Source organism: Bipolaris sorokiniana, assembly GCF_000338995.1.
Source record: "Bipolaris sorokiniana ND90Pr unplaced genomic scaffold COCSAscaffold_20, whole genome shotgun sequence".
Taxonomy (NCBI): Eukaryota; Fungi; Ascomycota; class Dothideomycetes; order Pleosporales; family Pleosporaceae; genus Bipolaris; species Bipolaris sorokiniana.
In genome coordinates, this window is record NW_006911914.1 from 140,289 (window position 1) to 166,163 (window position 25,875).

Here is a 25,875-nt window from a genome sequence, read left to right on the forward strand (position 1 = left end):
GAGCAAGGGGCTCACGTAAAATGCATATACAACTACAAAAATACAAATCGATGATATCTCGTATTTTGCACGAACCTGAAAGTGGTATCAAGTTTGTCTGCCCAGATAAAATATGTCTGGTACTGAGGTTGCTCAAAAGCGACCTAACGGGGAAGTAGTGATTGGGGATGTAGAATGTGACGGTAGGACCATCTTGTACGTCATCAGAGGTGAGAGGTTTTCCAAAAGAAACAGCTGTGATGGTGTAGTTTACTAACGTGTGATACCCTCAGCGGATCAAACATCCTACATCAACTACATCAAGCCGCTGATCTTAGCGGAGGAGCTCGGCTTCCCCCATCTACTCTCCGTGATCGATACACGCGATGAGTGGTTCTATGCAGTGCATCCAGAGCGCATGGTTCCGTCACTCAAGGATCGGGACGATGAAACGGGCGAGAAGATCATAGTATTTGAAGGTACAGCCTGTTTGCAGTACTTAGCTGCAAAATACGATAAACAGGGACAGTGGACCGGCCGAACAGCATGGGAGAAAGCACAAGTCCTTTCTTGGACAGCTTTCCAGACTGCTGGGCTCGGGTATGTGTATTTCCAGAGTGGCATACCTTATTTATGTCCCTATCTAACGATGACAGCGCGACGGCTAAATACTGGCTGTACTTCCTACGAGGATACCCGAGCAGACAAAATCCTGAGCCCATGCCGAGAACATGCGCAAAGTGAGTCATCATACTTTGAACCTCGCTTTTTTGCTTAGCTGATGTCACGGATGTAGACTCCACGTGAACACATTGAAAGCATGGGATATGCTAGAAGCAAGGCTGGCTCTTGAGGAACAAAAGTATATTGCGTTGCCGGACCGTCCAACTCTGGCAGATATTTCCTACTTTCCGTTCTCTATGCCATGGATGTTTGGCTTCTTTGGAGTAGACATTAACAATTGGCCCAACATCAAATTGTGGGGAGAGGTAATGATGGCGCGGCCGGCAATACAGAAGGTCATGGCGACAGCACCCAGCATTGGACACTGAGTTGCACTGTAATTAAAAGTCTGATACTGTGATAAAATGATTGCAATCGTGGGCAATACATGGTCCTGCGGCTGATGAGTGTCTGGCTGAATGATGCAATACAGGTTCGGTCACCGACCCAAGACAAGGGCTTAGGCTACAAGAACGTCATGGTCGTCTTTGACCCATGCCTACAACGGGATACCTATGGACAGCAAAGAGTAGTCCAAAAGATTCAGAGACAGCATGGGACCCAGCAATTCGGAGACAGAACGGCTTTTGGGCGCAGAGGCTGATGGCGTAGAAGCCACGCCAAAAGAAACACCCCCAGGTTACTATGCTATGCCTATTTCCTTTTTAGCCTCATGCGCCATGGCAGCAACAGCGGCCTCGACTATATATGGCTATGCCCACATTGTGTGCAAGGACGCGTCGCAGTGCGAGGATGCAGAAAAAGCAGCGTACGCATCGGCGGTGGCCGCGGCAACGACGATTGCAAACATGTGCGGACTGATGGCAGTGAGCGTATACGAGCGGCTGGGGACCCAAAAGGGGCTTGGAGTGTGGATAGGCCTTAGGGCGGGTAGTGTCGTGGTACTCGGTGCTGGAGGTACGTAAGGCAATGCATGGCGAGACAGAGAGAGACAGTCTAAGAGGCTGACAAGTGGTCAACAGTGCTTCGCAGGAGCGTCAGTCTGGCCTTGGGCGCGCGTGTGCTCGAGGGTCTGGCGACAGATAATACGCTACACATGATGCTGAATGCTTTATATGCGCACAGCAAAGATCAGCGCCATGTTGGCAGGCTTATGTCGATGTCGCTGGCCCTGTACATGGCTGGCATGGCCCTTAGCCCCGCCCTGGCCGCGCTGCTTGCAGACTTTCGAGTCTCTTTTGCCGTCGCCCTCGTTATCTTTGGTATTACGGCTGTATACCTGGCCGCCATAGGAACATGGTTAGACGATGAGCGTGGTGACAATCTTGTCGGTCATGGTCATATGAGAGAGAGTGGCGGTACTGACACCAACGCTTCGCCATTATCTGGCCTGGCCAGCCTCGCCCGTCCCGCTCTGCGCCTGTTCAGCCATCGAGTGCTTGCTGCGCACGGCGGAGCTATGTTTCTGTACAATGCAGCCATATCGTACATGTTTCCGGCCTTGATGGTGCATGCGACCCTCGAGTTTGGATTCACTCCAGCGCAGAACGGTCTCCTCTTGTCTGTTGCAGCGGGCACGTCTTCAATGCATCTCATCCTTGCTGCCGTAATGTCCAGGCCTGCTCGCAATGCCGCCGCTGTGCTGGTCTCTCTCACTGTGCTTGTCGCCGCTTTGGCCGCGCTGGCCATGGTTCAGGTGCCATGGGCCTTGTTCCCCGTTGTCGCTGCGGCCTCCTTGGGCCTGGCTACGCCGTCGTTCGTCAAAGCCCATCTTGTACAGCGTAGGCCGCACGATGGCCTAGCTGTTGCTGCTCTTTCTGTCGCAGAAGGCCTAGGCAGTCTGGTCTCAGCCCCGCTACTCGGTGCATGGCAAAGCACTCATCCGGGTGGCAGTGTGCTCTATGTTGCTGCCACTCTCGCTGCCGCATCAGCCATGGTCTTTGTCTTTGGGTGCGTGTAGTTTCATGAGTAGCATGGATTTCTCAAATCACTTCACAGTTCCAACATCTCACAGTCAAACAGAATACTCTACGGTTGTGATAAAAGGCGACGATTCAAATTAGTGGCATGGAACGCAGATGTGAACCGTCAACTGCAGAGCTTGGTGCCGAGGAGCAATCTTCCTGTCTGCCACAACAACCTCACAACTCTGTATTTCTCACCACTAAATTTAAATCTATAGATTTCTTAAACCTGGCTAATTGCCTAAATTAATCGCATGCTGCTTCTTCCACCCCACCGCAATACTCCTTCGCTATGCATCTGATATGATCAACATCCTGTTCCAACTCTGCACACTGTTGCAACAGCAAAGCGTCTAGCTGGTATAAAAGCTCAGCATATCGGTACGCTGGGTCGAGCAGATACTCGACCGCCGCTAGCAACATAGTCTGCACAATCTTGACAAATGCTTCTGGAATGTGATCCGTGTCATACTCTAGTCTCACGGAGAGATGATCTGCAAACATATGCCATTCGAATAGCATTCCAAACTTGGACCCTTCTGTCCAAATATGAAGCGGCTTTGCTCCAGCAACAGGAAAGATGCATTGTTCAGTTATGCGATCGTCGTGAAAAGTGACGACACAATCGAATAGTTGCTGGCGGCGCGATGGGAAAGGCAGACCAAGATGTTCCAGCAATTGGGGCCAGAGGATGGGGTGCGAGAGCGAGGCTTGCGATGCGCATTGAGCTGTGTGTAGTGTCTCTAGCGATGTCACCGCGTCATCTACCTTCACGCGTATGGGGAGCGCCTGGAGATAAAGACCGATAGTTTTCTGGTCTTCCATTGAGGGGCGATTCATGTACGGGCTGCCTAGTACGATGTCGGTTCGCTTACACAACCCATACAGAATTGTGGCCGTGGCAGCAAGGCCAAATTGGTGGAGTGTGAAACCATTGTTTGTTGTGAGAGCCAAAATTCCTTGGCATATGTCCTGAGGAACGGAAAACACAAGTGACGTGCCATTGTAAGACTTGTGCCACAACGCGTCTTCAGGCTTACGCTGAGCTGCAAGACCTTGAAGGTTTGTTGACCAAAAGCAAGCTGTTTCGCCGTCTAATGGCTGACTCCATGCTGTTGACTCAAAATACTCATGTTGTACAGCCGGTAGTTTTCCGCCATTGTAGAGTGTCGCTACTTCCGTCAGGAGCACATTCAATGCCGTAAGATCACATATAATGTGAGAAATACTGATGGCCAACAGCGAAGGAGACAGTGTAAATCGAGCCAAAACATCATTGGTGAGGTCGAAAGGGCGATTAACGAATTCGTGCGTATCGAGAGCATCAACCATCTGAGCTTTGATAGGATCATCTCGGATGACACGAGTTGGATTGCCATCTTTGCCTGGCATAAAGCGCGACCTCAGGATACAATGTCGGGATATGACGGCATTGAGTGCGTTCTCAAGGCGAATCAAGTCAACCTCAGAGCCCAGATTAGCGAGCCAAGGGACATTGAAAGCACTTTGGTTTTTCGATTCGTGATATCTGTGCCACCACTCTAACTCCGCCGGTGACAACGCATGGGCACCTAGAGGACGAATAGCACGTTTCTCGTCCGATTGCGCATCCCACCGGTTCATACGCGCTTGGATAATAGCCGCCATGTCACCAAGTGTGGGGGCTTGAATAATGTCCTTGATGGCGAGGGGTATATCCAACATACTGCGTAAGCGGGTAGCCAGGTCCAACTGTAGCACTGAGTGACCACCTAATGCAGTGAAGCTGTCTTTTGCACTCAATCTGGTCAATGCATCAATGCCTAGCAAGGCTCGCCACTCGTGCGCAACCAGACTTTCGATGCGAGACAAGCCCTGCTCTGGGTCTATGACGGCGCATGGCATCTCGAGGACAGAATTCTGCTGCGCCAGCGCCTTGGCATCCAGTTTCCCGTTTTTCGACAGTGGCAGTTGCGCCTTGGCGATGATGTGTTTGGGTTGGGCATGATGGGGAAGAACGGAACGCAGTCGATGAGCCAGATGTTGAGTGTCGACAACTTCTGGCTCCACCCATAAGACGAGCTTCCCTTTGTGTTCTGTGGCAATGGCCTTGCGTATGGTTGGCATCTCGCGCAAAGCAACAGTGCCAACATCATCAAGGTTTATACGGAAACCACGCATCTTGATCTGTCTGTCCTTTCGTCCACACAAGTGGACATTTCCCGATGAATCCCAGAAGCCAAGATCACCAGTGCGGTACATGCGTTCACCTTCAGAAGGGGATGGGCAGAAGGGATCAGGTAAGAAGTCGCGGGTGTTCTGCTCAGCGAGTTCAGAGTTGATATATCCTCGACTGACTTGTACGCCTGCAATGAAGACGTTACCGATGACGTGTGGAGGTGAGAGATTCATGTCATCATCGAGAATGTACAGGCGCGTGGACGGTACCGGAGGTCCAACATTGACAGGCACACTGACTCGCAGCCTTTGCTGACATGACCCGATAGTGCCCTACCAGCGCTGTGTAAGTATACATGTTTGAAAGAGCATGTGAATTTAGAGGGGTTGAAGAAGGAATACGACACACCTCCGTTGGTCCATAAAGATTGAATAGAGTCCGGCCTGCAGCCCATTTGTCCAGGGTCGGTTGCTGCACAGGCTCGCCTGCAAAGTACACCTAAATTGTTGTAAGTAGCGGGTTTTTGCCAGTTGATGAAGGTGAAGTACAAATTTTAAGTTAGGGAATTCGCTTGGATCGAGACCGGCAGCGACTGATGGCGTCATCATAGCAACATCGACATCAATGAGGTGTGAGAAGGGGTCGTCTTGCTCAGTTCTTAGCACCAGCGTAGCGCCATGGCTAAGGGTCGCAAATATTTCGTGAACACATCCATCAAAGCCGGGAGACAGAAACTGGGCAATGCGGACGCCTGGGGCGCTGTTAAGGCGTACGTCCAAGTCGGCGTGAAACGCAGTGACGGCGCCATGGACGCATGCGACTCCTGTAACCTCATCAGTTAATTGCTCGAGTATACGACGTACCGCATGGAGTGAAGAAGTTACCTTTAGGTTTGCCAGTAGATCCGGAGGTAAAGCACAGGAATGCAGCATCGCCAGAACTCGGCCACCTGGTTAGCACGTGAATGTCATTTAGCAATTCATCCGCCAAAAGATCGTCGATGGCAAGTGCAGTGACGCTCTGTGGCATCAGCGCATGGACTAGTTGCGACCTCTGAGTACAAAGCAACAATGTGGCGCCGCTACTCTTCAGCAGCTCGTCGCGATATTCAACCGTATGGGACGAATCGAGGGGACAATAGACGCCACCAGCTTTGAGGGCAGCGCATATACCCACGATCCAATTGATGGAACGATCTGCAACAACGCACACAACGTCGCCTGGTTGCATCAGTTGCTCCATAAACGCTGCTACTCGTCCCGACTTCATCATCAGCTCCGCGTACGTCAACTGGATACCACCCTTCTTCACGGCGATGCGCTCAGCATTTGCCTGCGCAGCGTCTTCAATGCAACTCGTTACTGTCGGCCCTGTTGCACGGATTCGTGAAAGAGACGAGTTCCAATTGCCTCTGGACAGCAGCATGTGTCTTGTTTCTGCATCGAGGCGTCTTCTCAAGCAGTCTTCGACAGCGAGGTCTGGTTGCGTCAAAGCATGTAACACGTTTTGATACACATTCGCCATCTGACGTACATGCTCTTCGGTGAAACTGTTGCAACGGTATACAAATCGCACCCGTCCATCGCCTTCAACAAGGACAGTGAGTGGAAGTGCTGGAGTCTCTGCAACGACAGGTGGCTGAACTGGTTCTATTCCCCCTGACTGAAGAGTGGGAGAATCGTATTGCATGGCAAGCGCAGACGCGAATCGCAACGGATCTCCCTTGCGCTCAAATGTCTGAAATCTGGAAAGAGACTGCACTGCCTTGTATGTCTGCTCCAGGAATGCATGATTGGGCAGAGTTCTGTCGATTCCCATGCGTAGCGGCTGTGTGGCTATAAGCGGGCCGATGATGCTGTCAGCGCCTTCAAACCCCAAAGTCCGAGCAGAAAGCACAGCTCCAAAGAGAACTGTTGTAGCATTGGTATAACTGGATAAGACCAGCGCCCAAGCTGCATAGTGAAATGTCGCAGCCGTTGATTTCCCAGCAGTACTGAGCTTGGCTAAAGATGCAACATCCAGTTCCGTCTGGAGGATATACTCTGCAGTCCTTTCGGGTAGAACTGGTTTTGGTTTGGGGAGCAGCATATCGCCTATCGCGTCGCCAAAATCTTCATCTTGTTGCGTCCAAAACATGCTTGCCTCAGCTGATGTTGAAACTGCATGTCGGCGAATTTTGTCGACAGCAAGAGTGATAGGAGGTGATGGGTCGAAAGGAATTCCTCTTGCGGCTTTTGAAACCTTATTCAAAATCAATGAGGCGGAGAATCCATCCACCAACGCGTGGTGGATGGATAATATTACAACGCTTTGATTTCGAGGGAGACAAGTACCATGGCAGTGCAGAATTGCAAAAGAGGTCCCTAACCCAGCAGCTACCGCCGCTTCCCTGGTTCTTTGCTCAACCTCGCGCATCGACTTGACTTGATGTTCTCTCCACAAAACTATTGCTTTTTCGACAATGCGCTGTGTTTGTGTATCGATGTCGAGCTCAGTATGGAAGATGGGCTCTGCCGTAATTACAGTACGCCAAGCCTGCTGTAGACATTGCACGTCTTCACTGCGGTAGGTAGCAATGTATTGCACTACATTGGCTGTCTTCTGATGTACGCTCTCGTAAATGAGCATCCTTTGCAACCACATGAGCGGTGCTTCCGATGCTATCTCGGGTGATGGAGAAACCTCTGTTGGTGTTCGAGCTGTGTTGGCATAGGCATCAAGCAGGCTGTTGATAGAGGGCGACACGAGTAACTTTTCCATCGGTATTGTGAACCCGCGCTTGCGACAGTACGAACAAAGCATGATGGCTGCAAGAGAATGAAGGCCCTGGCTAACAAAGGACTGGCTGAGGTCGATCGCAGATGTCGGTATATCAAGTATGCTGGCCATTCCGCTGATGATTGTACATTGCAATCCGCCAGCGTGCTCTGTGTCGTCGGGAGTATCTATGACCATGTCTCTCATAATTTCAATCAATTTTCGCGGATCTACTTTGCCGTTTGGCGTGATTGGAAGTGACTCGAACCCTACCATGTGGTCCGGTACAAGGTAAGGCGGGACCTTGGCTCTCCACCGGGATTTGAGTCCCGGAATGTCTGAAGGGATTGGCGACAAAGCGGTATATAGCTTCCCATTCAGCTTGAGTGAGTAAGCCGCCCTAATGGTGGGATCCAAAGCTAGCAATGCCGCATCGACATCTAGCTCAAGGTTGACCAGGAACCCTCGGACCTTGACAGTTCGATCGAGCCGTCCACAAAACTCGACAAGCTTTTCTCCAGATGCGTCACAAAACCACTTCGCACGATCGCCGGTACTGTACGTTCGTTCCCCATTAAACAAAAGGAACTTCTCATCTGTTCGACATTTGTCCCGCCAGTAGCCCCTGGCCAGCCCGATGCCGGAGATATACAGCTCTCCTTCTTCTCCTGCCACGTCAATTTCTCGCCCCGAGGCATCTAGAATGTTGACTCTAGCGCCTTTGATGGGACTTCCTATAATAGTTGGTCTGAACTCTCCAGTCTGAGGACATTTTCGCACGATCCCAGTGAGAGTCGCGCATGTTGCTTCTGTAGGGCCATACGCAATCCACACTGGTCTCTTTAGAACACTCCAAGCTGTAAGTAGCTTTTTTGAAGCTGTTTCCCCACCCAAGACTATTCTGTCTAGCATGGGGTAGTCGTGTAATGATTGTGGTGGTTCCAGGGCTTCAAGTATGGATGGTGTCATGACGAGGACACTGCATTGGAGACTTCTCTGTTGCAGGGTGTACCGTGATGCCAGAATCAACGTTCCACCGTTGCATATTGAATTGAATAGAGTTCCCATGCAAGCTAGTATAGGTCAGATCGTTTGGTGCAGAACATTGAATCGATTTCACTTACCGTCAAAAGCCACAGAGAGCACTAACAGCACTCGATCTTCCGGAGTGACATCGTAGTTGAAGTGCGGTGATGTAACAAAGTTCGCTAACGATGAATGCTTAATCTCCACACCCTTGGGCTTTCCGGTTGTTCCAGATGTGAAGATTAGAGCTGCTAGTTCTGGAATCAGAACCATTTCTTCATCATCCAGGCTCTCATCAATTTCATTTTCTTCTGCATCGATCATCACCATACTTGGTAAGTCTACCTTTGGTCCCGTATATACGACGATCGAAGCATCTGTTCTTCTCAGCACATCCACAATTCTTTCCTTGGGCCATTGTTCGCGATCTATTGGTGTATAGATTGCACCGGCTTTTAAGATGGCTAGTATTCCAACCACCATACACAAACAAGAGTTCGTGATAAGAGGTATGACCTGCGAGTGGCGCACGCCATTGTCTCGCAGTCTTTTGGCCAAGGCAGACGATCGGCGATCCAGAACGCGGTAGGACAATGTCTCAGCTCCGTCTTGTACAGCTATGTTGTTAGGAAAGAATCGGCAAACGTTTTGAAAAAGGTCCAAGACAGAGAGACTGTGTTGGTGATTCATAGTGAAGATATGCAGTCGATAAGATGACAGTCGCTCAAATTGATACTATAACGCTCTTGTTCGGTACAACAGTGATTTCAGGCCTTCTAATTAACAAACTCATGACCATATTAACACATGACGCGCAGTGCGCATCCTCATGTCGGTCACCGATACATGCAAAAAATCTTGTTCACTTCCGATCGATCAATTGGCAGTCCAGAATCTATATTTCTCTCATCATCAAAGAATAGCAATTCCTTATAACTGAATTATTCATTGCATCATCTGAGACGATTTCACGTGGTCGCCAAATTAATTGAGCTCTCGGAATGGCACTTTCTGATCGTATGCGGGGGACCGTTGAGTCGGTCATGCCGAAAATCATTATTCAAGTCACACAACGAAGCTCCATCAACCCGCCTATTGACTTTGGCACTGCCGAGAACTGGCTTATCAGAAAGGAGTTGGTGGATTTCTTCAAGCAAAGCATCGCCGAGGAGCTTGTGGAGCAGGTGGGTTCTAAATATAACTCTTTTTACACAGAATATGGAAAGCCTAATACCTCGCATAGGATCTATCATACCAGAAGGGCTTCGCTGGCGACCCACGAGTGATAGAAAGCCTAGTAGAGACTTTTAACAGATTCTTCTCACCCTACATACCTGTGGAACCCTCACATATTGCCGTTGGGCCTGGAGGCGCAGCTATTCTCGAATCGCTCTTACTCAATATCTGCGATCCTGGAGATGGTATGCTAGTCTTGGCGCCGTTCTGGAGTAAGCCACCCTGTTCTACACTTCCAACTTTGAATTTCTTCCAACTGACTGTACACAGGTGGGTTCCACTTTCAGTTTGACGTTGGCCCCAAAGTCAAGATCATTCCTGTCACCTCTGCCAATGAAGATGTGCTGAATGAAAATGTCGTTCACGACCTGGAGGCAGCTCTAGCACAAGCTGATCAAAAGCCCAAGGGCGTTATTCTCTGCAATCCGCACAACCCACTTGGCCAATGCTATACGAAAACTGCATTAGAGGCCACATGCAAATTCTGTGAGAAGCACAATTTGCACCTCATCTCAGACGAGATTTATGCCCTGTCAATCTATGAATCAGTAGACGTGCCAAACCCTGTACCCTTTACATCACTCCTGAGCTTAGATCTTGCAGCAATGGGTGTCAATCTTGCGCGGGCGCATGTGATTTGGAGTGTGAGCAAGGACTTTGGATGCAGTGGTTTTCGGCTGGTAAGATACTTTCCAGAGGTCTCTATTCTTCAAGATTACGCTGACAGAAGGTCCGATAGGGCACGCTCGTAACCCAAGGCAGCCCTGCAATGACCTGTGGTGTAGCCATGGCCGCAAACACCCAGGTCTCTGGCCTTACAGCCGTGGCAGTCTCGTCGTTGCTATCTGATCTATCTACAACGGACAAATTCATCCAGATGAATAGAGAGAGGTTAGCCTGCGCTTACGGAAAAATGTCGGCGTTTTTACGAGCCCGCCAAATAAAATATATACCTGCTTACGCGGGTATCTATATCTGGGTGAAGCTGTCAGACAAAGTCCTTTCGTGGGATCAAGAATCTCAGTTAACGAAAATACTTGCTGAACACAATGTTGCCGTGAGTTCAGGGAAGAGTTATGCATCACAGGAGCCTGGCTGGTATAGGCTTTCATTCGCACTTGAGGCAGGGAAATTGGAAGAGGGATTGAAAAGGTTGGGAGAAGGCATTGATGCTTACGAGAAAGTCTGGTAGAGGTTATTCCTACTTAGAAAGGAAACTAAATCGCAAAAGAAGAATTCCTCATATACCCGAACTAATTTTAACTGAAAGGTCAAAGCAAAAGCCTCTCCCAATAACGGCCACATTTCCTAATGACAGCAGCTACACGCATACCATTCTAACACAGATTATGTCTCAAGACATCATAAGCGACAGATTGAGCGTCCATACCGTCCCCTCTTCCCCAGATTGGCGCATGCACGCAATCGTGCCACGCCCACATTATATACACAACGAATCTGACTACCTGCCCCACGCCAGCTGGCGCATTCCCGTCTGGTCCTAAGCTTGCCATCGTCATCCTCTCGACCAACAACATGACGGGATGCCAAAACGCCAAGAACAGCATCGCACCGATCCTGCGTCTCATGTCTTTCGGTTGCTCATATTTGGGAATATTGTGGAGGTAATTACAATACTCCTCTGGCAACTTTGCATCCGCAGCACCATCTGTAAGTAGTTTCTGTATACATGTGTCGCTTAGCAAGGCCTTCTTTTTTTTGATCCACAAGGTGAAAAACGTACCATGTACCTCGCACTAGGACTTGAGCTGGGAACTCGCCTCAAAATCGTCCCTAAAGTCCTGACGACAAACTCACTTCCCGTGATGAGCTCGTCGCTCTCCGTCGCTGGAATTGCTGGAGCTGCAATGTCGGCATATGCAATACCGCCACCCTCGGATGCGACCAGATGTACATATTGCTCTGCAGTAATGAGGTACGCCAGGCCAATTACCTCACGTGTCTTTTCATCGTCAACATCGGTAATCGGGCGAATGGATGTATAGGCCGGCTCTGAGTAGGGTGTCCCTGGAATTTCTGTGGTGAGGGTCCAGCCCGGGAGTTTTGCACGGGCAACCTTGATTGGATGGATCCCACGGGAGCCAGTGAATTTAGACAAGCTCATGTTGGAGCCATAGGCAAAGTACCAAACTGCAGTATTGGCGACCATCGTTGCAGTGTGGTTGAGTTGGATAGAACCGCTATGTGGGTGTATTGGTAGAGGTATTATGTTTGGTGTTGGATGTTGTCGGTAACCGAGATCGGCCATGGTGTGATTATCTGGTAGTAGTGCCCACGCCCAAGAGGTGAGTGCACCATTTCTCTCTTGAACACCCCGGTTTCTTTTCCAAAATACTGCTATGAAAGCTTGGCCTTCTAGCTGAAAAGTAGAATGATTCTGATGCATAGGTAAAGCTTTTCAAAGTTTCTACTACTAGAGGTCATTCAGGCCACCACTCATATACTGCTAAAGCACATTCAGACCTATCTTGATATCTTTTCCTACCCCAATAAAAAGCATTGTAATATAACATGATTGATTTTTAACTCCATTCTTGCTTAATTTTATTAATAGATAGATTTAATACTAAGAGTTAGGGAGAGGTTAAGTTGAGTCTTGTAAAATCCCCAATTAACCTAGCCTCTACTTGACCTCTTAGTAACCCAACTGTGCTCCCAACTCTACCTGTTTCTTACCGTACATCTGAGTCTTAATGGATTATTATCAAAGTAGTGTTGCGTTGAAGAAAGCTAGTACCCAGCAAACAGGCCCAGATTCATTCAAATCATTCAATTAATGCCAAGTTATCTCAGTTTTGCTTATAAATGCCAATTATGTCAATCTGCTAAATCCGACTGGACGGAGCGGAAAGTCATTTATCTTGCTGCACTTGCATTGCAGCGCCGTTGGCCGCAAAAAGACCCATGGAAAGACCTCCAGCAACTATCTTGAAGGGGCTGGCACAATCCCCAGCAGCAAATACGCCAGGGACAGTTGTCTCGTTGAAGGGTGGATTCACTTTCAGGTCTAGACCTGGAGTTAGCTCCACACCCAGCTGCTCTGCCCACGGTCCATTGATCTTGCTCCTTGGCTTGTGTGCGATAAAGCCGAAGACTTCCTTTGCGCCGTCTTCGAATTCAATCTCTACATCAGCAGTATCACCGGGCACCTTTCGGAATCTGACGATGCGCCTGGAGTCAACTGCTAATCCTTTTTCGATGCAAGCTTCTTGAATCTCCTGTTTTAGAGCTAGGTTGCCGTGAGTTAGGATAATGACCTTCTTAGCCAGCCTCTGGGCCATGCAGCCTACAGCAGTCGAATGCATCAGGTCTGCCATGTCCTCAACAGCAAGAATGCCGGCCTGGGCGGCACCGCGCTCCTCATAGCCATGGCAGAACAGACAGTGGTATCTAACGTGATCTTAACATTAGGTTCCACGTAAAGAGACTAGGCAACTTACATTCCACGGCCCCAGCATTCATCGTAACCCTCAATCTCTGGATACAAATCTTGTACACCAGTCGCCAAAACAACCTTTTTCCCTTTGTAAGTTTTACCCTGGTTGTCCAGCGCCTCGAAGCTTCCGTCCGACAGCTTTGTAATCTTCTCCACCTTTGCCTGGACAAACGTGGTCGTCTTGTAGCGATTCGTGAGGTCTTTGCGTGCTGCTTCACGGAATTTCTCTGGGTGCTGGTGATCCCATGTCGGGAGGTTGTGCATGTGGGGTGCCCGCGCATTGCGGTATACTCCATGGTCGAACACGATGCAGGGGTGCATCAAGCGACTGAGAGCAGTAGCTGCGGAGAGACCAGCGGGCCCACCGCCAATGATGAGAACATCTACGGCTGACATGATAGAGGTGTGGTAAGATAGATGATGTATTGAAAAATGTAGTAAGCGTGGGGTTGCTCCAGATATCCTTAACATGAGGGAGGTACTTTAAACAAAGATTATGTGCTAGAGAAGACCTTGTCGGCTACCAATTGATTGTGCCCTGGAACAGCAGGTCGGTCGCCGACGCGAGGTATATAGCGCTGATCGTGGATAGGGTCACCAGTTGAGACTTGCTAGAACAGGGTCATTCGATATTGAACAAAAAATGGAAATCGACATGTTTCATCTGCGCGTAGCTACGCGAGCAGATCTACCACAATTAGTCACCTTGGTCGCCGAACCTTTCTGCAGCGGTTCACTCGACACATCGGGCCTAACTTTCAGCAAAGACGAGATAACAGCCTACCTTGAGTGGCGTCTGCCACGTTTGCTACTCGACAGCCAGTCATTGGTCCTCATTCTGGAGTTCCGTCCTGTTAACTCGTTTAAGAAGGTTTCAGGTCGGATCATCGGGTGTAGCATATTGTCCCTCGGCTCTCTGGCATCTCGACCCTCATCAGCAGCACCATCATGTATTTCTCCATCCAATTAGATCAAGGTAGAATGATCTAATGCTTCTAGTAGATGTCGACGTCTCTTTTCTGAAGTTGCGTTCGGCCTTGTCCGACTTGACGGTATGGCCAGATACACAGACTGCTGAAGTCCACACCCAGTTCGAAGCTTCTCGAAGTTGCATTGAGACTTCAATTGGTAAAGACTCCATTTCTCTGCTATTTTACTACCTGCATCCCGATTTCCAGGGCTGCGGACTGGGGTCGAAGATGTTAGCCGAGGTTCAGGAAAGGGCGGAAGAGCTCAATCAACAACTTCCTTTTACAGCTGTATTCCGAGTTGAAGACGTCGATTTTGGTACAATATGTGGATTCAAGCATACAAAAAATGCTGGGAAACTGAAGGTACTTGAACGTGTATGCTAGTTGCTACATAGCTTGTCGGTCGCCGTTCATGTGGGGCGTGTTTTTTAGGTGTACAATGGCGACTATTTTGAGAAATATAAGATGCGTCAATTATAATCTTTCTGAGGTCTCGCTGACGATCACCTGAATCCTTTTACTGTGTACTTTGACTGCAAAGTCAATTTTTTTGACACCCGATTCCGGCTGGTTGGGGAGTGGCCTGCCATTCTTTTCTGAGATAATTGATCTGATACGCTATATAGCAAACAGAGATTAAAAAAAAATCAAGTCATACTCTTTCTGCGATGAAATATTGTCATGGAAGAAAAAAAAGAACAACGAAAAGCGAGCAGAATGGATTTTCTAAGGTATCCACTTCCATCTTTGAGCGAACGTGTACCTATGCCAGCAATCTTCCTTCCTTCCTTCTACTTGGTTCTGATCGCCTCTATCCTGATCCGGCCCCATTGGCTACGCAGCATCCTCATCACACCCATCCTCCTAATATACGTCTGGGCGTACCTGCATGTCACGGGAGGAGTCGATTCCGACCGGCAGAATATGACAATGCTCATTACATCCATTCTGATGTGGCTTGAATTCAACGTCATCGGCAACTCCGAGAAGGACCTGTTCCGGACATGGGAACAAGCCGTTCCTGTGTGTAACCGTTCCATTCTGCAGAGACTTGCTTGGAATTACGATCTCTGGACAACCTGGCGCGGCTGTGGGTGGAACTGGGGGTCTCGGAGATCGCCGAAGTTGCCGGGTCATGTTGCCAATCGAAAGTAATTCCTTTCCGCATACGCAAGGCAATCAAAAGACAAAAGATTTAGCTAACAAATACAGGACCTTCTTGATCGATAATGTAATGTGGGGAACGTACTGCTGGGTCATGAGTCAGATCTTGCTGTATTTTCTTGAAGTTACGCCATATACATGCATCTTAGAGCGTCAACACATCCGCACAGCGCCGCTTCATGTGCAAGTAGCCGTGGTATGGATCGCAGCTTGCTACACCCAGTACAGTATGAGTTTCATGTATAGATCTCTTACGTCTGTGCTTGTCGTGATCGGCGTGTGCACACCATTCCAGTGTCCTCCGTTGTTTGGATCATTCACAAAAATGTATACAGTCAATAATTTGTGGGCCATATGTTGGCAGCAGATGATGAGGAGGGTAAGAATACGCGAAGTCCATCTCCTAGCCATACCTCGACTTTGTTAACTCATGTTAGGCCCTCATATTGTTTCCCAACATGGTCGTCTCCACGTTGGGCGTTGACAAATGGGCGGCCAAATACACCCGCTTGATCCTCGCATTCCTTGTTTCGGGAGCCATTCATGCAGCTGGATCATGGAACGCAACGCGTGATTGTCTGGGTGATATGGAAATGTTTGTTCCTCAAGCGGCGGCAATAATAGTGGAAGATTGTGTCGTCTCATTAGGGAAGCGATTGGGGGTCAAGAAGTCAGGTATGTAATTCTGCTACTCTTCGACTGGGAGTTATACTAACACTTTGCGCTGCAGGCTGGACTCTGGCGCTTGGATATTTTTGGACATTTTCGTGGTTCAGCTTTTGTCTAAGGGCATGGGGCGGTCAGCTGCTTTGGGCGGGTATGTTCGCGTCGGATGGGTACAGCAGTGTGGTGTCACGAGTAATCCGCTAATAGCAAGCACATTTGAGGTAAACAGATGCATGATATAGGTAGAAAAGTTCTGCCAGTCAATTGAAAACATACTACATATCATTCTCTCTAATGTTACTTGACTATCTGATACGCAGGACCAGCTGACTGCCCCGCACCGGCATCGAGCTGCATCTGTAGACCGCCCGCAACAAATGCTCCCATCGCAACAGCAAACGTTCCAATTTTGAACGGATCACCACAGTCTCCCGCTGCAAAGACTCCGGGCGTATTTGTTTCAAAAAAGGGAGGATTAGTTTTGTAGAACCCAGAATCATTTGTCTCTACACCCAGATCCTTTGCAAAGGTACCATTGTTACGTGGCAAGGGTCTATGAATCATGAAACCCTCCGTTTTATTGCTGCCGTCTTCGAATACGGCCGTAAGCTGAGCTTGGACAGGTTCTTTGACGAAGCGAGTAATGCGGCGCGCATCGATGATGAACCCCAAGGGCTCAAGAGCCTCTCGGCACTCGGCAGCCAAGGCCTCGTTCCCGTGAGTGTAAACGGTTACAGGCCCCGAAGTGTAGCGGCGGCACTGAAGGGCCAGGTGACGAGCAGCCTTGAGGTTGTCATCACCGCCTGCAGCTAGCACACCTGCAGAGGCACAGCCACGCTCTTCGTAGCCCCGATGCACAAGGCAGTGAAAGCTTGTTGAAATATTTTTAGCTAGCGAATCGAGTAGAATACAGCGAGGCAACTCACATTCCCCTTGACCAGCATGCATTGTATCCGGGGATATCAAGTGGAACATCTTCGATGCCTGCAGCCAGGACTAGTTTGCGACCTCGCCAAGTACGACCTTTCGAATCGGTAGCTATGAAAGAAAATTCAGCCTCGGGATCGCGAACGACATTTTCGATCACAACTCCGGTGGCGAATTGAACTGTGTTGTATTTGGAGAGGATGTTTTGGCGTGCGGCAGCACGGTATTCTTCTGGATCACGACCATCCCACCCTGGAAGTGTATGCAACCAGTTGACATGGTGATTGCGATAGCTGCGAGAGTCGAAGACCACAGCCGTATGGAGAGACCGCACGAGGCTCAATGCGGTACTCAGACCCGCAAGTCCACCTCCAATGATGAGTACATCGAGACTGTCTGTCATTTTGGTGTTTGAGATTGTGTGATGGTGCTACCTCCTCCCTCCCTGCTCTTTTGTGTCGTTGCAGACGGCCACCTCGGATAGCGAGAACATCGGAGCTCGACATGTCCTTTGTCCTGACATGTGTTCAAAAGCGTCTTTCGAAGCCACCCCTCACATCCGCACAACTTCCTAACTTAGTTCTTGAGTTTGAAAATCTAACCCACTATGTCTGTGACGGCAACCATGCTATTCATGGCTCCAATGGCTGAGGAGCCGTTCTATCGATCTCAGCCCGACGAGGGCTTTGAATCATGTAACTTTTCTTACAACGCTGAGAAGGTCCAGGTTCAGGACGCACGCCCTACAAAAAACCAGTTCTCTCTTGACACTCATGGTTTCGCCCACGCAGACGACCCCGAAGGTGAGGCGTTTGTGGAGCAGCTCCGCAACAACGAGGAGGGGGCCAAGGAGCGCTACTACGAGCACCTGGAAAATTTGATCAAGAAACATACTGGCGCCTCGCGTGTAGTCGTCTTCGACCACACGATGCGGCGCCGCGATCCGTCGCTAGCAGGCAAGAATCCCGACGGTAGGGAACAACCGGCCGCCTACGTGCATGTGGACCAGTAAGTACCTTTCTGTCAAAGCATGATATCCTTTTCTTCTCAGATGAATCACATGCTGATTGGTGACACAGGGGCCCAGTGGGGGCGGCACGTCGAGTGCACCAGCATCTAGGTTACGAATCGGACCGCCTACTAAAAGGGCGTGTGCAGATTATCAAGTAAGTTTACCCCCAGCCAATGCGGGGAAAGTTAAGCACGAAGTCGCTAAGACATAGACGAAACCTAGTGTCTGGAGACCGCTCAACGGCCCCGTTCGGGACTGGCCGCTGGCAACGATGGACTTTACATCCTTGAAGCCTGCAAACTATCATCCCACTAACTTGTACCGAAATCGATTTGAGCTCCGAGGTCAGTCGTGCAACATCTCACATCGATCCGATCAGCGCTGGTACTACCTTGAGGGGCAGAAGAATAGTGAAGTAACCTTTATCAAAATTTGGGACAACAAGCCCAACGTGAGTGCCAAAGGTAAGTTGGCTCCAAAGGATGCCTTGATGAGTTCTTCTTTAGTGCTTGTAACTAAGTTTTGTTGCAGCATGTGCACACTGCGCCTTTGAACACCCCGATACGCCCAAAAATGCTGTACTGAGGGAAAGTATCGAGGTGCGATGCATCGTCTTCTATGAGAATGAGGACTTGGCATCATCACTGTGGTGGACCTGAGTACTTTAGTAATTTAGCAGTGACACTACTTTGTGCGGAGTTATGTTCAGCTTCTTAGCGCTATAGGCCTAATATATATACTACTACGCATTACCTAAAAACAATTTACTGTGCTACTTTATTGAGAAGAAGATTTGCGTGCGGGGGCCACTAACAAGGGGATGACACCGGCCGTGGAACCGGTAGAAAGAATTCCCGGCACTTTCAAATAGCCCATCCTTCGGCGTTATTAGCATCATTTACGCACCGCTTTCCTAAAAACTCTTAGTTTAGGAGGTATCACTTTAAGATGCAGTAAAGACAATATAGCTGAGAAATTACTATTACGTTAATGCTGCGCTAGTGTTATACTGCAGTACAGCGCAAAAGTGTTGTGCTATGGAGACGCTAAAATGATGACCAAGCTCTTCTTCAGATCACTTAATACAGAAAAATACTATGCTATCCTTAGTAATCATGGCTCTGTCGAGTATAGATCGTACTCTGTACAGTACAACTCTCACTCTCGACCCCGGCCTGTATCACCCCTTTACTAGCTACCACGTACATGAATTTGGCCTACCACCACAGTAAAGCTACTGGAAAGTTGCCAACGGTCAAGCGCATTTTGGTAAGTCGGTGACCTGTGTTGAGCCCGAGGTATTTTGTCCGCGGGCTCTCGCGGAACCGAAATGGCCAGACACCTCAGGCAGGCGAAAGGGCTGGTTTCTTAGCATCCTACCGTGTAAACAACTTGATACGCAGCTGCACCCTTGCACGTAAGGTCTGACTTTTCAAATCTAGACACCTGTTGACTTAATAAAGCGCATGATTCTAAAAATCTTTTATGTACATAGTTATAGTTATATGTAAACTAAGTTATTATACTAATATCTCGCGTCCAAAGTGGCTACTTTTGGTGGTAGTTTAGTATTGCTCAGCACTTGGTGTACAAAAGAATGGACACTCTGAATAGGCAATACTTTATAACAGGTACTAGTACTAATCACTTAGGCCTTTTCTATTTTTACTTACTCTTACCACTCTTATATATCACTAAGATCATACGCGTAAAGATAGAGTTTATTTTAACATTATAATTATGTTATAGCGCCGTAAAATTGATACATTTCTAGCGTATCATTAATTTTAATTATGTTTTGGCTAGGTAGTGGCCTGTCTGGAGTGCCCGTTTTTGTGTCCACCGGGTGTCCGGCTATTTCAGTTCCGAGAGACAGGGTAACGAGGTAGAGTACGCGCTAACTATATAGAGTGTAGCTCCCGTTGAGATTGTTAGGAATAGCATAGTATTTCTCAGTAATGACTTAGCGTCTGTGTATATGCTAATATCGAAAGTGTTTGATATATGAGAGCTATCCGATTTTTGCTCGGCCGAGCTTCAGAGTCAGCAAATATTCTCTATTGTAGCTCAAAGAAGCTATATATTACTAAATTACAAGCCATGATCAGTCTGCCAACCTGATCACGATCGATCAGGAATTGCACAATTTTAGCACCGCCACATGTTGAATACTTTTGATATCAGCGTGTGACACAAAACCACTACCAGTTACTCGTAGTGCTGAGTCCATTACCACCTTCCAACAAGCTTAAGAGGGGTCAATTTAACCATAGTTGATCGGATAACCTGCTGTCCTTGCTGATTAGAAGCTTTGGTAAAATTGTAGTGGTGGATGAACAAAAGAGATGACTGGGGTATATCATAGGAGACTCCACATTGTCCGAGCATAGACTGGTAAATGGGCCCCCACCTCGCGTAACTAGTACTATATTGACAGTGGGTCAAGTTCACACTGCACATGTAAACCCATGTCCTGCATCGAATATCTAGACATGTTATTCGCTTCATGACGGATTATGTCGGAGCGGCGGTCAATTGGTGGTTCGATTGGACTGTTCTGCATGACACGGCAGTTACATGGCCATGTAGCTGGGCGGACCTGCGTCACGTACTAGAATATTATCGAGTTGGTCGGAAGCCGACAGAAGTCAAAATCCCATAAAAGAGACAGGAGTGCTGACTGTACAGCTGCAGGACGCATACGCCACTTTGCAAGCCCCACGTAAGTTTTCTTCCCGTTGCTGTAAGTATGCAGCATAGTTGGTTTCCCGCGTTTCTTGGCCTTTGAATAGGTATACGCTGACCAACGTTAGCTAGGACAAACAGACAACTACAGAGCCTCGGAGCTACATGAAACTGGACAACGCAGGGCAGACCAAACTATGGCCTCGGGTTTAGGTAGCAATTGCAATTGTACAATGGCGGTGATTCGTGTGCTCATGCGTATCGAGCAGCTCGAGGGAGTCCAAGTGGGGCTGTCGACGTCGCTGGAGGTTATGGAAGATGCTGAAGTGCGTTGTTTTGCTGTGCTAAGCTGCCCTATCTGTCGGCAACGGCGATTCTCATTGGCCAGTGTCACGGTCATCAGCGCAACAGTGACTGAATGGGTCCGCAGGACATGGCTAGGCGGGAGCATTGATAACGACGTTTTGCTCGGAGACATTCACCTGGATCGGGCCGATGCTGAGATGCTGAGCAGGGAGCTCATGACTCTGCAACTATCCCACTTTGTCCGCGTCATGACACGTCTTGAAACAACCCTTTCCGCAGCCAGTTCCGTCCATACAGTGGGCTACCAGGACATTGTCCGCTCGAAATTGCAGGAACTTCACGACTGCAAAGACCAGATTCACAAATTGTCCCTATCAGGTTAAACGGACACGGTAAGAGTCGGACGTTATTGCAGGTTTCATGCTTTACTGTGGTACATGGCAAAAGTTTGGTGTTGTGTAGACGCTGAAATCATAATTGGGCTCTTGTTCAGGTGACTTTACTACGTGTACTTGATTCATCAAAGAGAAATACCAGTCTGTTCTCAAACTTGTCAACGGAAGCTACACTGTATACAGTATAGCTTGTACTCTCAACAGTACAACCCTTATGAGTAGGTGCAGTTCTCAGTGTTGCTCAAGGCATCGCCGATGTGGCGGTGCTTTTCCGTTGTAGCTGAGCGCAAATGATAAATGGGCCGACTCTCAGTGAGATCCGCTCCAATCAATCTTACCAAACACTTTTATCCATCTTGCTCTCTACCCGAGCCTGTATCATCCCCTTGCTAATTGCCCCCACACAAAACTTCTGCCATGTACTGCATATGGCAGTATCCTTGCATTCTTCTTCTTACATTGGGCAACATAGCTGCCTATCTGGGGTGAGGTGCCCTGGCATGTTTCTAGCCATAGTGTACATGCGGTTTACCAGGAGGCAATGCGGAGAAGTAATACCGAGTCCGAATGCATCTAGTTATACATAGCGGTTCTGGCGCAATAAAGAATTTGCTATTCATGCACACATACATTTGGAAAGCCCATTCGCAAGCGCACGCCATCACGCCCCAACAATTGCGCCATGTCCAATCAACGAAGCAGTCAGGCTCCTAAAGTCGCCAAAGTACGTCAGTCTTGTGATACATGTCAAGCATCCAAGATACGCTGCGGTCAGGAACGCCCAAGTTGCCGGCGTTGTGCCAAATACAACATTACTTGTGTCTATAGTGTGTCCCGCCGTGCGGGACGACCCCGACCCAAGAGGACCGCCACAAACCCCTCCACACCGACCCAAAATTCTTCATCAACCCAATCACAATCGCCATCAAACCCGCAGAGAACGCTCCCGACACCAGATGGAACCTCGCCAACGCATCGTGGATGTGAGCCTACTTTGACTCTGCCAAGCCAGGATGGCACGCAACCAGATACACTGCAGGACCAGAGTGAGTCGAAGAAAGATGATGAACAAGATTGGCAGAACAGTATGTGTTTGGAGAGGGACCAGGATGGATTCGAGATAGGGCTCGCCCAAGATGACGATATCGGCAACAATGACTACAGCAACAGTAGTAATTGCATTAGTAGTGGAAGCAGCAGCAGCAGTATAACGAGCACAACCGGTACAACAACCTGTATAAGCAGTAGCATTAGCAAGGACTTTAATCCTAGCGCTGAAGACACCACGCTAGACCTGACCCATAACCACTGCCACGACACGCACTTCTCGCCTGACCTGTCATCAAACCAGACCGTGGACTTTTTCAGCCATGTAGATGGGACACAATTCTCCACCTTCTTCCTTTCCAGCACTGACCTGGGTACCCAGCTGGACAGCCACCAATCCATGGATTTTGGCAGCCTCGTCAGTCCCCTCGCAGACGGCATGGCGAATCTCCCCCTAGACTCGCCTTTTGCACTGGGAATATCTGAAGCTAACGATACAACTGCCACTGCCGCTACTACCAATCTTAGCAGTATTAGTACTACTATGACCATGACTGCCACTGCCCCAGTAGCCCCCAACATGGTACCCGCATCGTGCCAATGCGCACCTATGCTACTACAACATCTCGGCGAGGTAGCGAATAGCAACACGCTAGTAGCAGCGGGAAATAGTGGACATGGTGAGGAAGGCTTTTTAGCTAGCGCAGTGCAGCGCTCGCGGGTGCTCCTGGATCACTGCTTCATAGTGCTGTCATGCGGGCTGTGCAGCCGACGCATGTCGTCGACGCTAGTACTGTGCCAAGCTATGGACGAACTGAGTGTGTCGTTGGGTATGGGCACGCTGTGGACGGATGGGGGTTGCAGCAATAACAACGGTGGCGGCAGCACGTCAGCGTATGAGCAGGATAGATTGCCCTTGATCAGCAATTTGGCAAAGGATGAGGTGCGGCTGCGCTGTGGAAGCTATGCAGTCCGAGGCGTGGATCGCCAGGTTTTGCTGAGGACACTGATGATGGGCCGCCTTAGGGAAATGCAGCAGGCCATGGGGAGATTGTGCCAGGCAGTTGAGACATTGTCGTCGCCGTATCGTGCTGCGTGCGCGCGCATGGCGGTTGAACTTGAAAAGAGAGTCAGGTCAAAAGTGGATTCGTTTCGAGCGACAGCAACACAGTAGGGGCCATTTTAAAGTGTGGGATCAATACAAGAAGTTGTATGCGTAACATGTAAAAACAATGGAAAACACGGATCATGCATAAGTGGCGAGCATGACTATCAAATGAAGATTGCTTGACTAATGGCAACTACTTGTACTTTGACCCACTGCCTTCCAACTAGGTAAAAATCACAGATGCATTCTAGAGATGGAGGGGCCCACGATTTTAATGGGCTGCGAAACTGGCTGCAATTGCTTGTGCATCGACTTTGCCAGCACGGGTTAGAGGGAAGACGTCTACGCAAGCAATAGCAGAGGGAACGGCTGGCTTGGGCAGGATTTGCAACATGGCAGTCTTGACTGCATCCTGGGACACGGTGGCCGGCTGAATCATAGCAACGAGGCTATCTCCTTTTTGAGACCTTGTAAGCGCGACAGCTTTGACATGCGGCAGTGCCTTGAGAATGCGGGCCTCAAGATCGTCCAGATCGAGCCTGAAGCCGCGCAGCTTGAGCTGGCGGTCTCTACGACCAAGGCAGACGACATGGCCGTTGTGATCCCAATAGCCGTAGTCGCCAGTCCGATACATGGTTTCGCCAAGGCCGGGACATATCGTGTCCGGCACGAAGCGGGTAGCCGTGTGATCAGGCAGGTTGGCATAGCCCAGGGCAATCTGGACTCCAGCGATGTAGATTTCGCCAACGGCGCCCTGTGGGAGTAAGCAGCCATTGCGTCCCAGGATGTAGAGGCGCGACGTTGGATTAGGGTGGCCAATGGTGACGGGTTGGGTCGGTTGGAGTCGAGTTATGGTTGCGCCACCCGTGCCCTCGGTGGGGCCGTACATGTTGTATAGTTTGCGGCCGCGAGCGGCCCACTTGTCCACGACGGGGTGAGAAACTTGCTCTCCGACCAGGTACACGGTCTCGAGGTTTGCAAAATCCGCGGGCGATAGGCAACAGGCGACCGAGGGCGTCATGATGGCGCTACTGACTAGGCGCAGGACGTCGAAGGGGTCAGCCGACGTGGCCGGGTCGCGCAGGACGAGCGTTGCCCCGTAGCAGAGGGCGGAGAAGATCTCATGGATGCTTCCGTCGAAGGCGGGCGACATGAACTGGGCGATTCGGATGCCCGGGTTCGCGTGAAGGCGTACCTCGACGTCAGCCTGGAAGGCGACCAGGGCCTGATGGGTGCAGATGACGCCCTTGGGACGGCCGGTGGAACCAGAGGTGAAGCAAAGGTACGCGGGAGCTAGCGGCCGGGGAGTGCGCTTGAGCTTGAGCTTACGTTCTCCGTTGCCCCCTCCGTCCCCGTCGGCTGCATGGTGGGGAGCGGCTGTGGCGGAAGCAGGGAGCGATTGCTGGCACACCAAGTGGGCACATCCGTCTGGCATCAACTGTCTCTGCCGCTCATGACCAACGAGAAAGACACGGCCGCCGGCCGTCCGGAACATGTCGCGGCGAAGCTCGTGGGGGAGAGTGGCATCCAAGCTGCAAAAGACGGCGTCGGCTTGCAATGCACCAAGCAAGCCCACGATCCATTCCAGACTCCCATCCGCATGCACACACACAACCTCGCCAGCCTTGACCCCAGCCTCGCCCAGGGCTGTGGCCGTGCGAGCCGCGAGCCGATGCAGCTCAGCGTACGTGATGCGTCGGTTGCCGACCTCGACTGCCACCGCCTCTGCGTGCGTGCACGCAGCCGCGTCCAGCATGGATACCAGATCCTCGTGCATATGCGCAGCCCGTGTCGTCGCCCCAGACATGCAGTTTCCCAAGACTCGCAGCCGCATCTGCATGGGCACTGTTACCAGCGCCAACTTGCACTCGTGCATGAGCGTCGAGTGCGCAAGCCGCTCCAATGCCATGGCAAAGCACATGGCCATGTCCTCAACGGCCGTGACCGCGTATCGATCTGCATGGTAGACCACACGCAGACTCATCATTGTCTCATCGAGCGCTAGGCTAAGTGGAATGCTGCTCTCGAAGTCGTACTCCGCCGGTCGGAGTGGCTGCATTGCCTCACCAGCACCCGCCCTGTCTATGCCCCGTGTGACTGACAGGGCCGCCTCAAAGTCGCGATCCAAGCCGTGCTCGGGTGCACTCCACTGATAGCATGAGAGCTCCACCAACCTGTCGAAGACGTTCTGTACAAACTCATCCGTCATCATATCCTCGTCAACGTTTGCGTAGAACGGCAATGAGTTGAGAATAGGGCCAATGACGGTGTCGATGCCGTCGATAGGCAGGTTCCGCCCGCTCATAATCGTTCCAAACTTGACCTTACTCGCA

General features: G+C 49.9%; 13 protein-coding genes across 13 annotated transcripts; 7 read left to right on the top strand and 6 right to left on the bottom strand.

Moving 5' to 3' along the window:
• Positions 1-112: 112 nt before the first annotated feature.
• On the top strand, positions 113-1,031 carry COCSADRAFT_350774 (uncharacterized protein; the record flags this gene model as incomplete). The annotated part of the gene is made up of 4 exons (XM_007707671.1): positions 113-209; positions 273-579; positions 636-719; positions 776-1,031. The coding sequence occupies 4 exons, from the start codon at positions 113-115 to the stop codon at positions 1,029-1,031; spliced, it is 744 nt and encodes a 247-aa protein (XP_007705861.1).
• Positions 1,032-1,256: 225 nt separating this feature from the next.
• Positions 1,257-2,751, top strand: COCSADRAFT_350777 (uncharacterized protein; the record flags this gene model as incomplete). The annotated part of the gene is made up of 2 exons (XM_007707672.1): positions 1,257-1,620; positions 1,686-2,751. 2 exons carry the CDS (start codon positions 1,257-1,259, stop codon positions 2,621-2,623), a joined length of 1,302 nt encoding a protein of 433 aa, XP_007705862.1. The 3' UTR covers positions 2,624-2,751.
• A 105-nt stretch (positions 2,752-2,856) lies between these two features.
• Positions 2,857-7,428, bottom strand: COCSADRAFT_350779 (uncharacterized protein; the record flags this gene model as incomplete). The annotated part of the gene is made up of 4 exons (XM_007707673.1): positions 2,857-5,117; positions 5,194-5,283; positions 5,334-5,608; positions 5,670-7,428. The coding sequence occupies 4 exons, from the start codon at positions 7,426-7,428 to the stop codon at positions 2,874-2,876; spliced, it is 4,368 nt and encodes a 1,455-aa protein (XP_007705863.1). The 3' UTR covers positions 2,857-2,873.
• Positions 7,429-8,658: 1,230 nt separating this feature from the next.
• COCSADRAFT_103953 (uncharacterized protein) lies at positions 8,659-9,258 on the bottom strand (the record flags this gene model as incomplete). The annotated part of the gene is made up of 1 exon (XM_007707674.1): positions 8,659-9,258. The coding sequence occupies one exon, from the start codon at positions 9,256-9,258 to the stop codon at positions 8,659-8,661; it is 600 nt and encodes a 199-aa protein (XP_007705864.1).
• Positions 9,259-9,569: 311 nt separating this feature from the next.
• Positions 9,570-10,996, top strand: COCSADRAFT_176606 (uncharacterized protein; the record flags this gene model as incomplete). Its single annotated transcript, XM_007707675.1, has 4 exons — positions 9,570-9,752; positions 9,812-10,016; positions 10,075-10,484; positions 10,544-10,996. The coding sequence occupies 4 exons, from the start codon at positions 9,570-9,572 to the stop codon at positions 10,994-10,996; spliced, it is 1,251 nt and encodes a 416-aa protein (XP_007705865.1).
• A 145-nt stretch (positions 10,997-11,141) lies between these two features.
• Positions 11,142-11,974, bottom strand: COCSADRAFT_103921 (uncharacterized protein; the record flags this gene model as incomplete). Its single annotated transcript, XM_007707676.1, has 2 exons — positions 11,142-11,486; positions 11,549-11,974. The coding sequence occupies 2 exons, from the start codon at positions 11,972-11,974 to the stop codon at positions 11,142-11,144; spliced, it is 771 nt and encodes a 256-aa protein (XP_007705866.1).
• Positions 11,975-12,606: 632 nt separating this feature from the next.
• On the bottom strand, positions 12,607-13,697 carry COCSADRAFT_350791 (uncharacterized protein). Its single transcript, XM_007707677.1, has 2 exons — positions 13,266-13,697; positions 12,607-13,215 (listed from the first exon to the last, which is right to left on the bottom strand). Exons 1-2 carry the CDS (start codon positions 13,655-13,657, stop codon positions 12,678-12,680), a joined length of 930 nt encoding a protein of 309 aa, XP_007705867.1. The 5' UTR covers positions 13,658-13,697; the 3' UTR covers positions 12,607-12,677.
• Positions 13,698-13,904: 207 nt separating this feature from the next.
• On the top strand, positions 13,905-16,266 carry COCSADRAFT_165613 (uncharacterized protein; the record flags this gene model as incomplete). Its single annotated transcript, XM_007707678.1, has 4 exons — positions 13,905-14,211; positions 14,261-14,595; positions 15,834-16,071; positions 16,127-16,266. 4 exons carry the CDS (start codon positions 13,905-13,907, stop codon positions 16,264-16,266), a joined length of 1,020 nt encoding a protein of 339 aa, XP_007705868.1.
• Positions 16,267-16,306: 40 nt separating this feature from the next.
• Positions 16,307-17,392, bottom strand: COCSADRAFT_350796 (uncharacterized protein; the record flags this gene model as incomplete). Its single annotated transcript, XM_007707679.1, has 2 exons — positions 16,307-16,933; positions 16,989-17,392. The coding sequence occupies 2 exons, from the start codon at positions 17,390-17,392 to the stop codon at positions 16,360-16,362; spliced, it is 978 nt and encodes a 325-aa protein (XP_007705869.1). The 3' UTR covers positions 16,307-16,359.
• A 231-nt stretch (positions 17,393-17,623) lies between these two features.
• COCSADRAFT_103961 (uncharacterized protein) lies at positions 17,624-18,660 on the top strand (the record flags this gene model as incomplete). Its single annotated transcript, XM_007707680.1, has 4 exons — positions 17,624-17,997; positions 18,069-18,155; positions 18,224-18,465; positions 18,533-18,660. 4 exons carry the CDS (start codon positions 17,624-17,626, stop codon positions 18,658-18,660), a joined length of 831 nt encoding a protein of 276 aa, XP_007705870.1.
• A 2,259-nt stretch (positions 18,661-20,919) lies between these two features.
• Positions 20,920-21,375, top strand: COCSADRAFT_350802 (uncharacterized protein; the record flags this gene model as incomplete). Its single annotated transcript, XM_007707681.1, has 1 exon — positions 20,920-21,375. The coding sequence occupies one exon, from the start codon at positions 20,920-20,922 to the stop codon at positions 21,373-21,375; it is 456 nt and encodes a 151-aa protein (XP_007705871.1).
• Positions 21,376-22,069: 694 nt separating this feature from the next.
• COCSADRAFT_31526 (uncharacterized protein) lies at positions 22,070-23,608 on the top strand (the record flags this gene model as incomplete). The annotated part of the gene is made up of 1 exon (XM_007707605.1): positions 22,070-23,608. The coding sequence occupies one exon, from the start codon at positions 22,070-22,072 to the stop codon at positions 23,606-23,608; it is 1,539 nt and encodes a 512-aa protein (XP_007705795.1).
• A 79-nt stretch (positions 23,609-23,687) lies between these two features.
• COCSADRAFT_41897 (uncharacterized protein) lies at positions 23,688-25,445 on the bottom strand. Its single transcript, XM_007707616.1, has one exon. It carries the CDS (start codon positions 25,296-25,298, stop codon positions 23,814-23,816), a length of 1,485 nt encoding a protein of 494 aa, XP_007705806.1. The 5' UTR covers positions 25,299-25,445; the 3' UTR covers positions 23,688-23,813.
• Between the last annotated feature and the right edge of the window lie 430 nt (positions 25,446-25,875).

Excerpts from the sequence above, each read along its gene's own strand:
- COCSADRAFT_41897 (XM_007707616.1), bottom strand. The coding sequence starts at position 25,298 with ATGCTGGACGCGGCTGCGTGCACGCACGCAGAGGCGGTGGCAGTCGAG.
- COCSADRAFT_350791 (XM_007707677.1), bottom strand. The coding sequence starts at position 13,657 with ATGTCAGCCGTAGATGTTCTCATCATTGGCGGTGGGCCCGCTGGTCTC. Across the intron at positions 13,216-13,265 it reads GAATGCTGGGGCCGTGGAAT|ATACCACTGTCTGTTCTGCC; the intron begins GTAAGTTGCCTA and ends AGATCACGTTAG.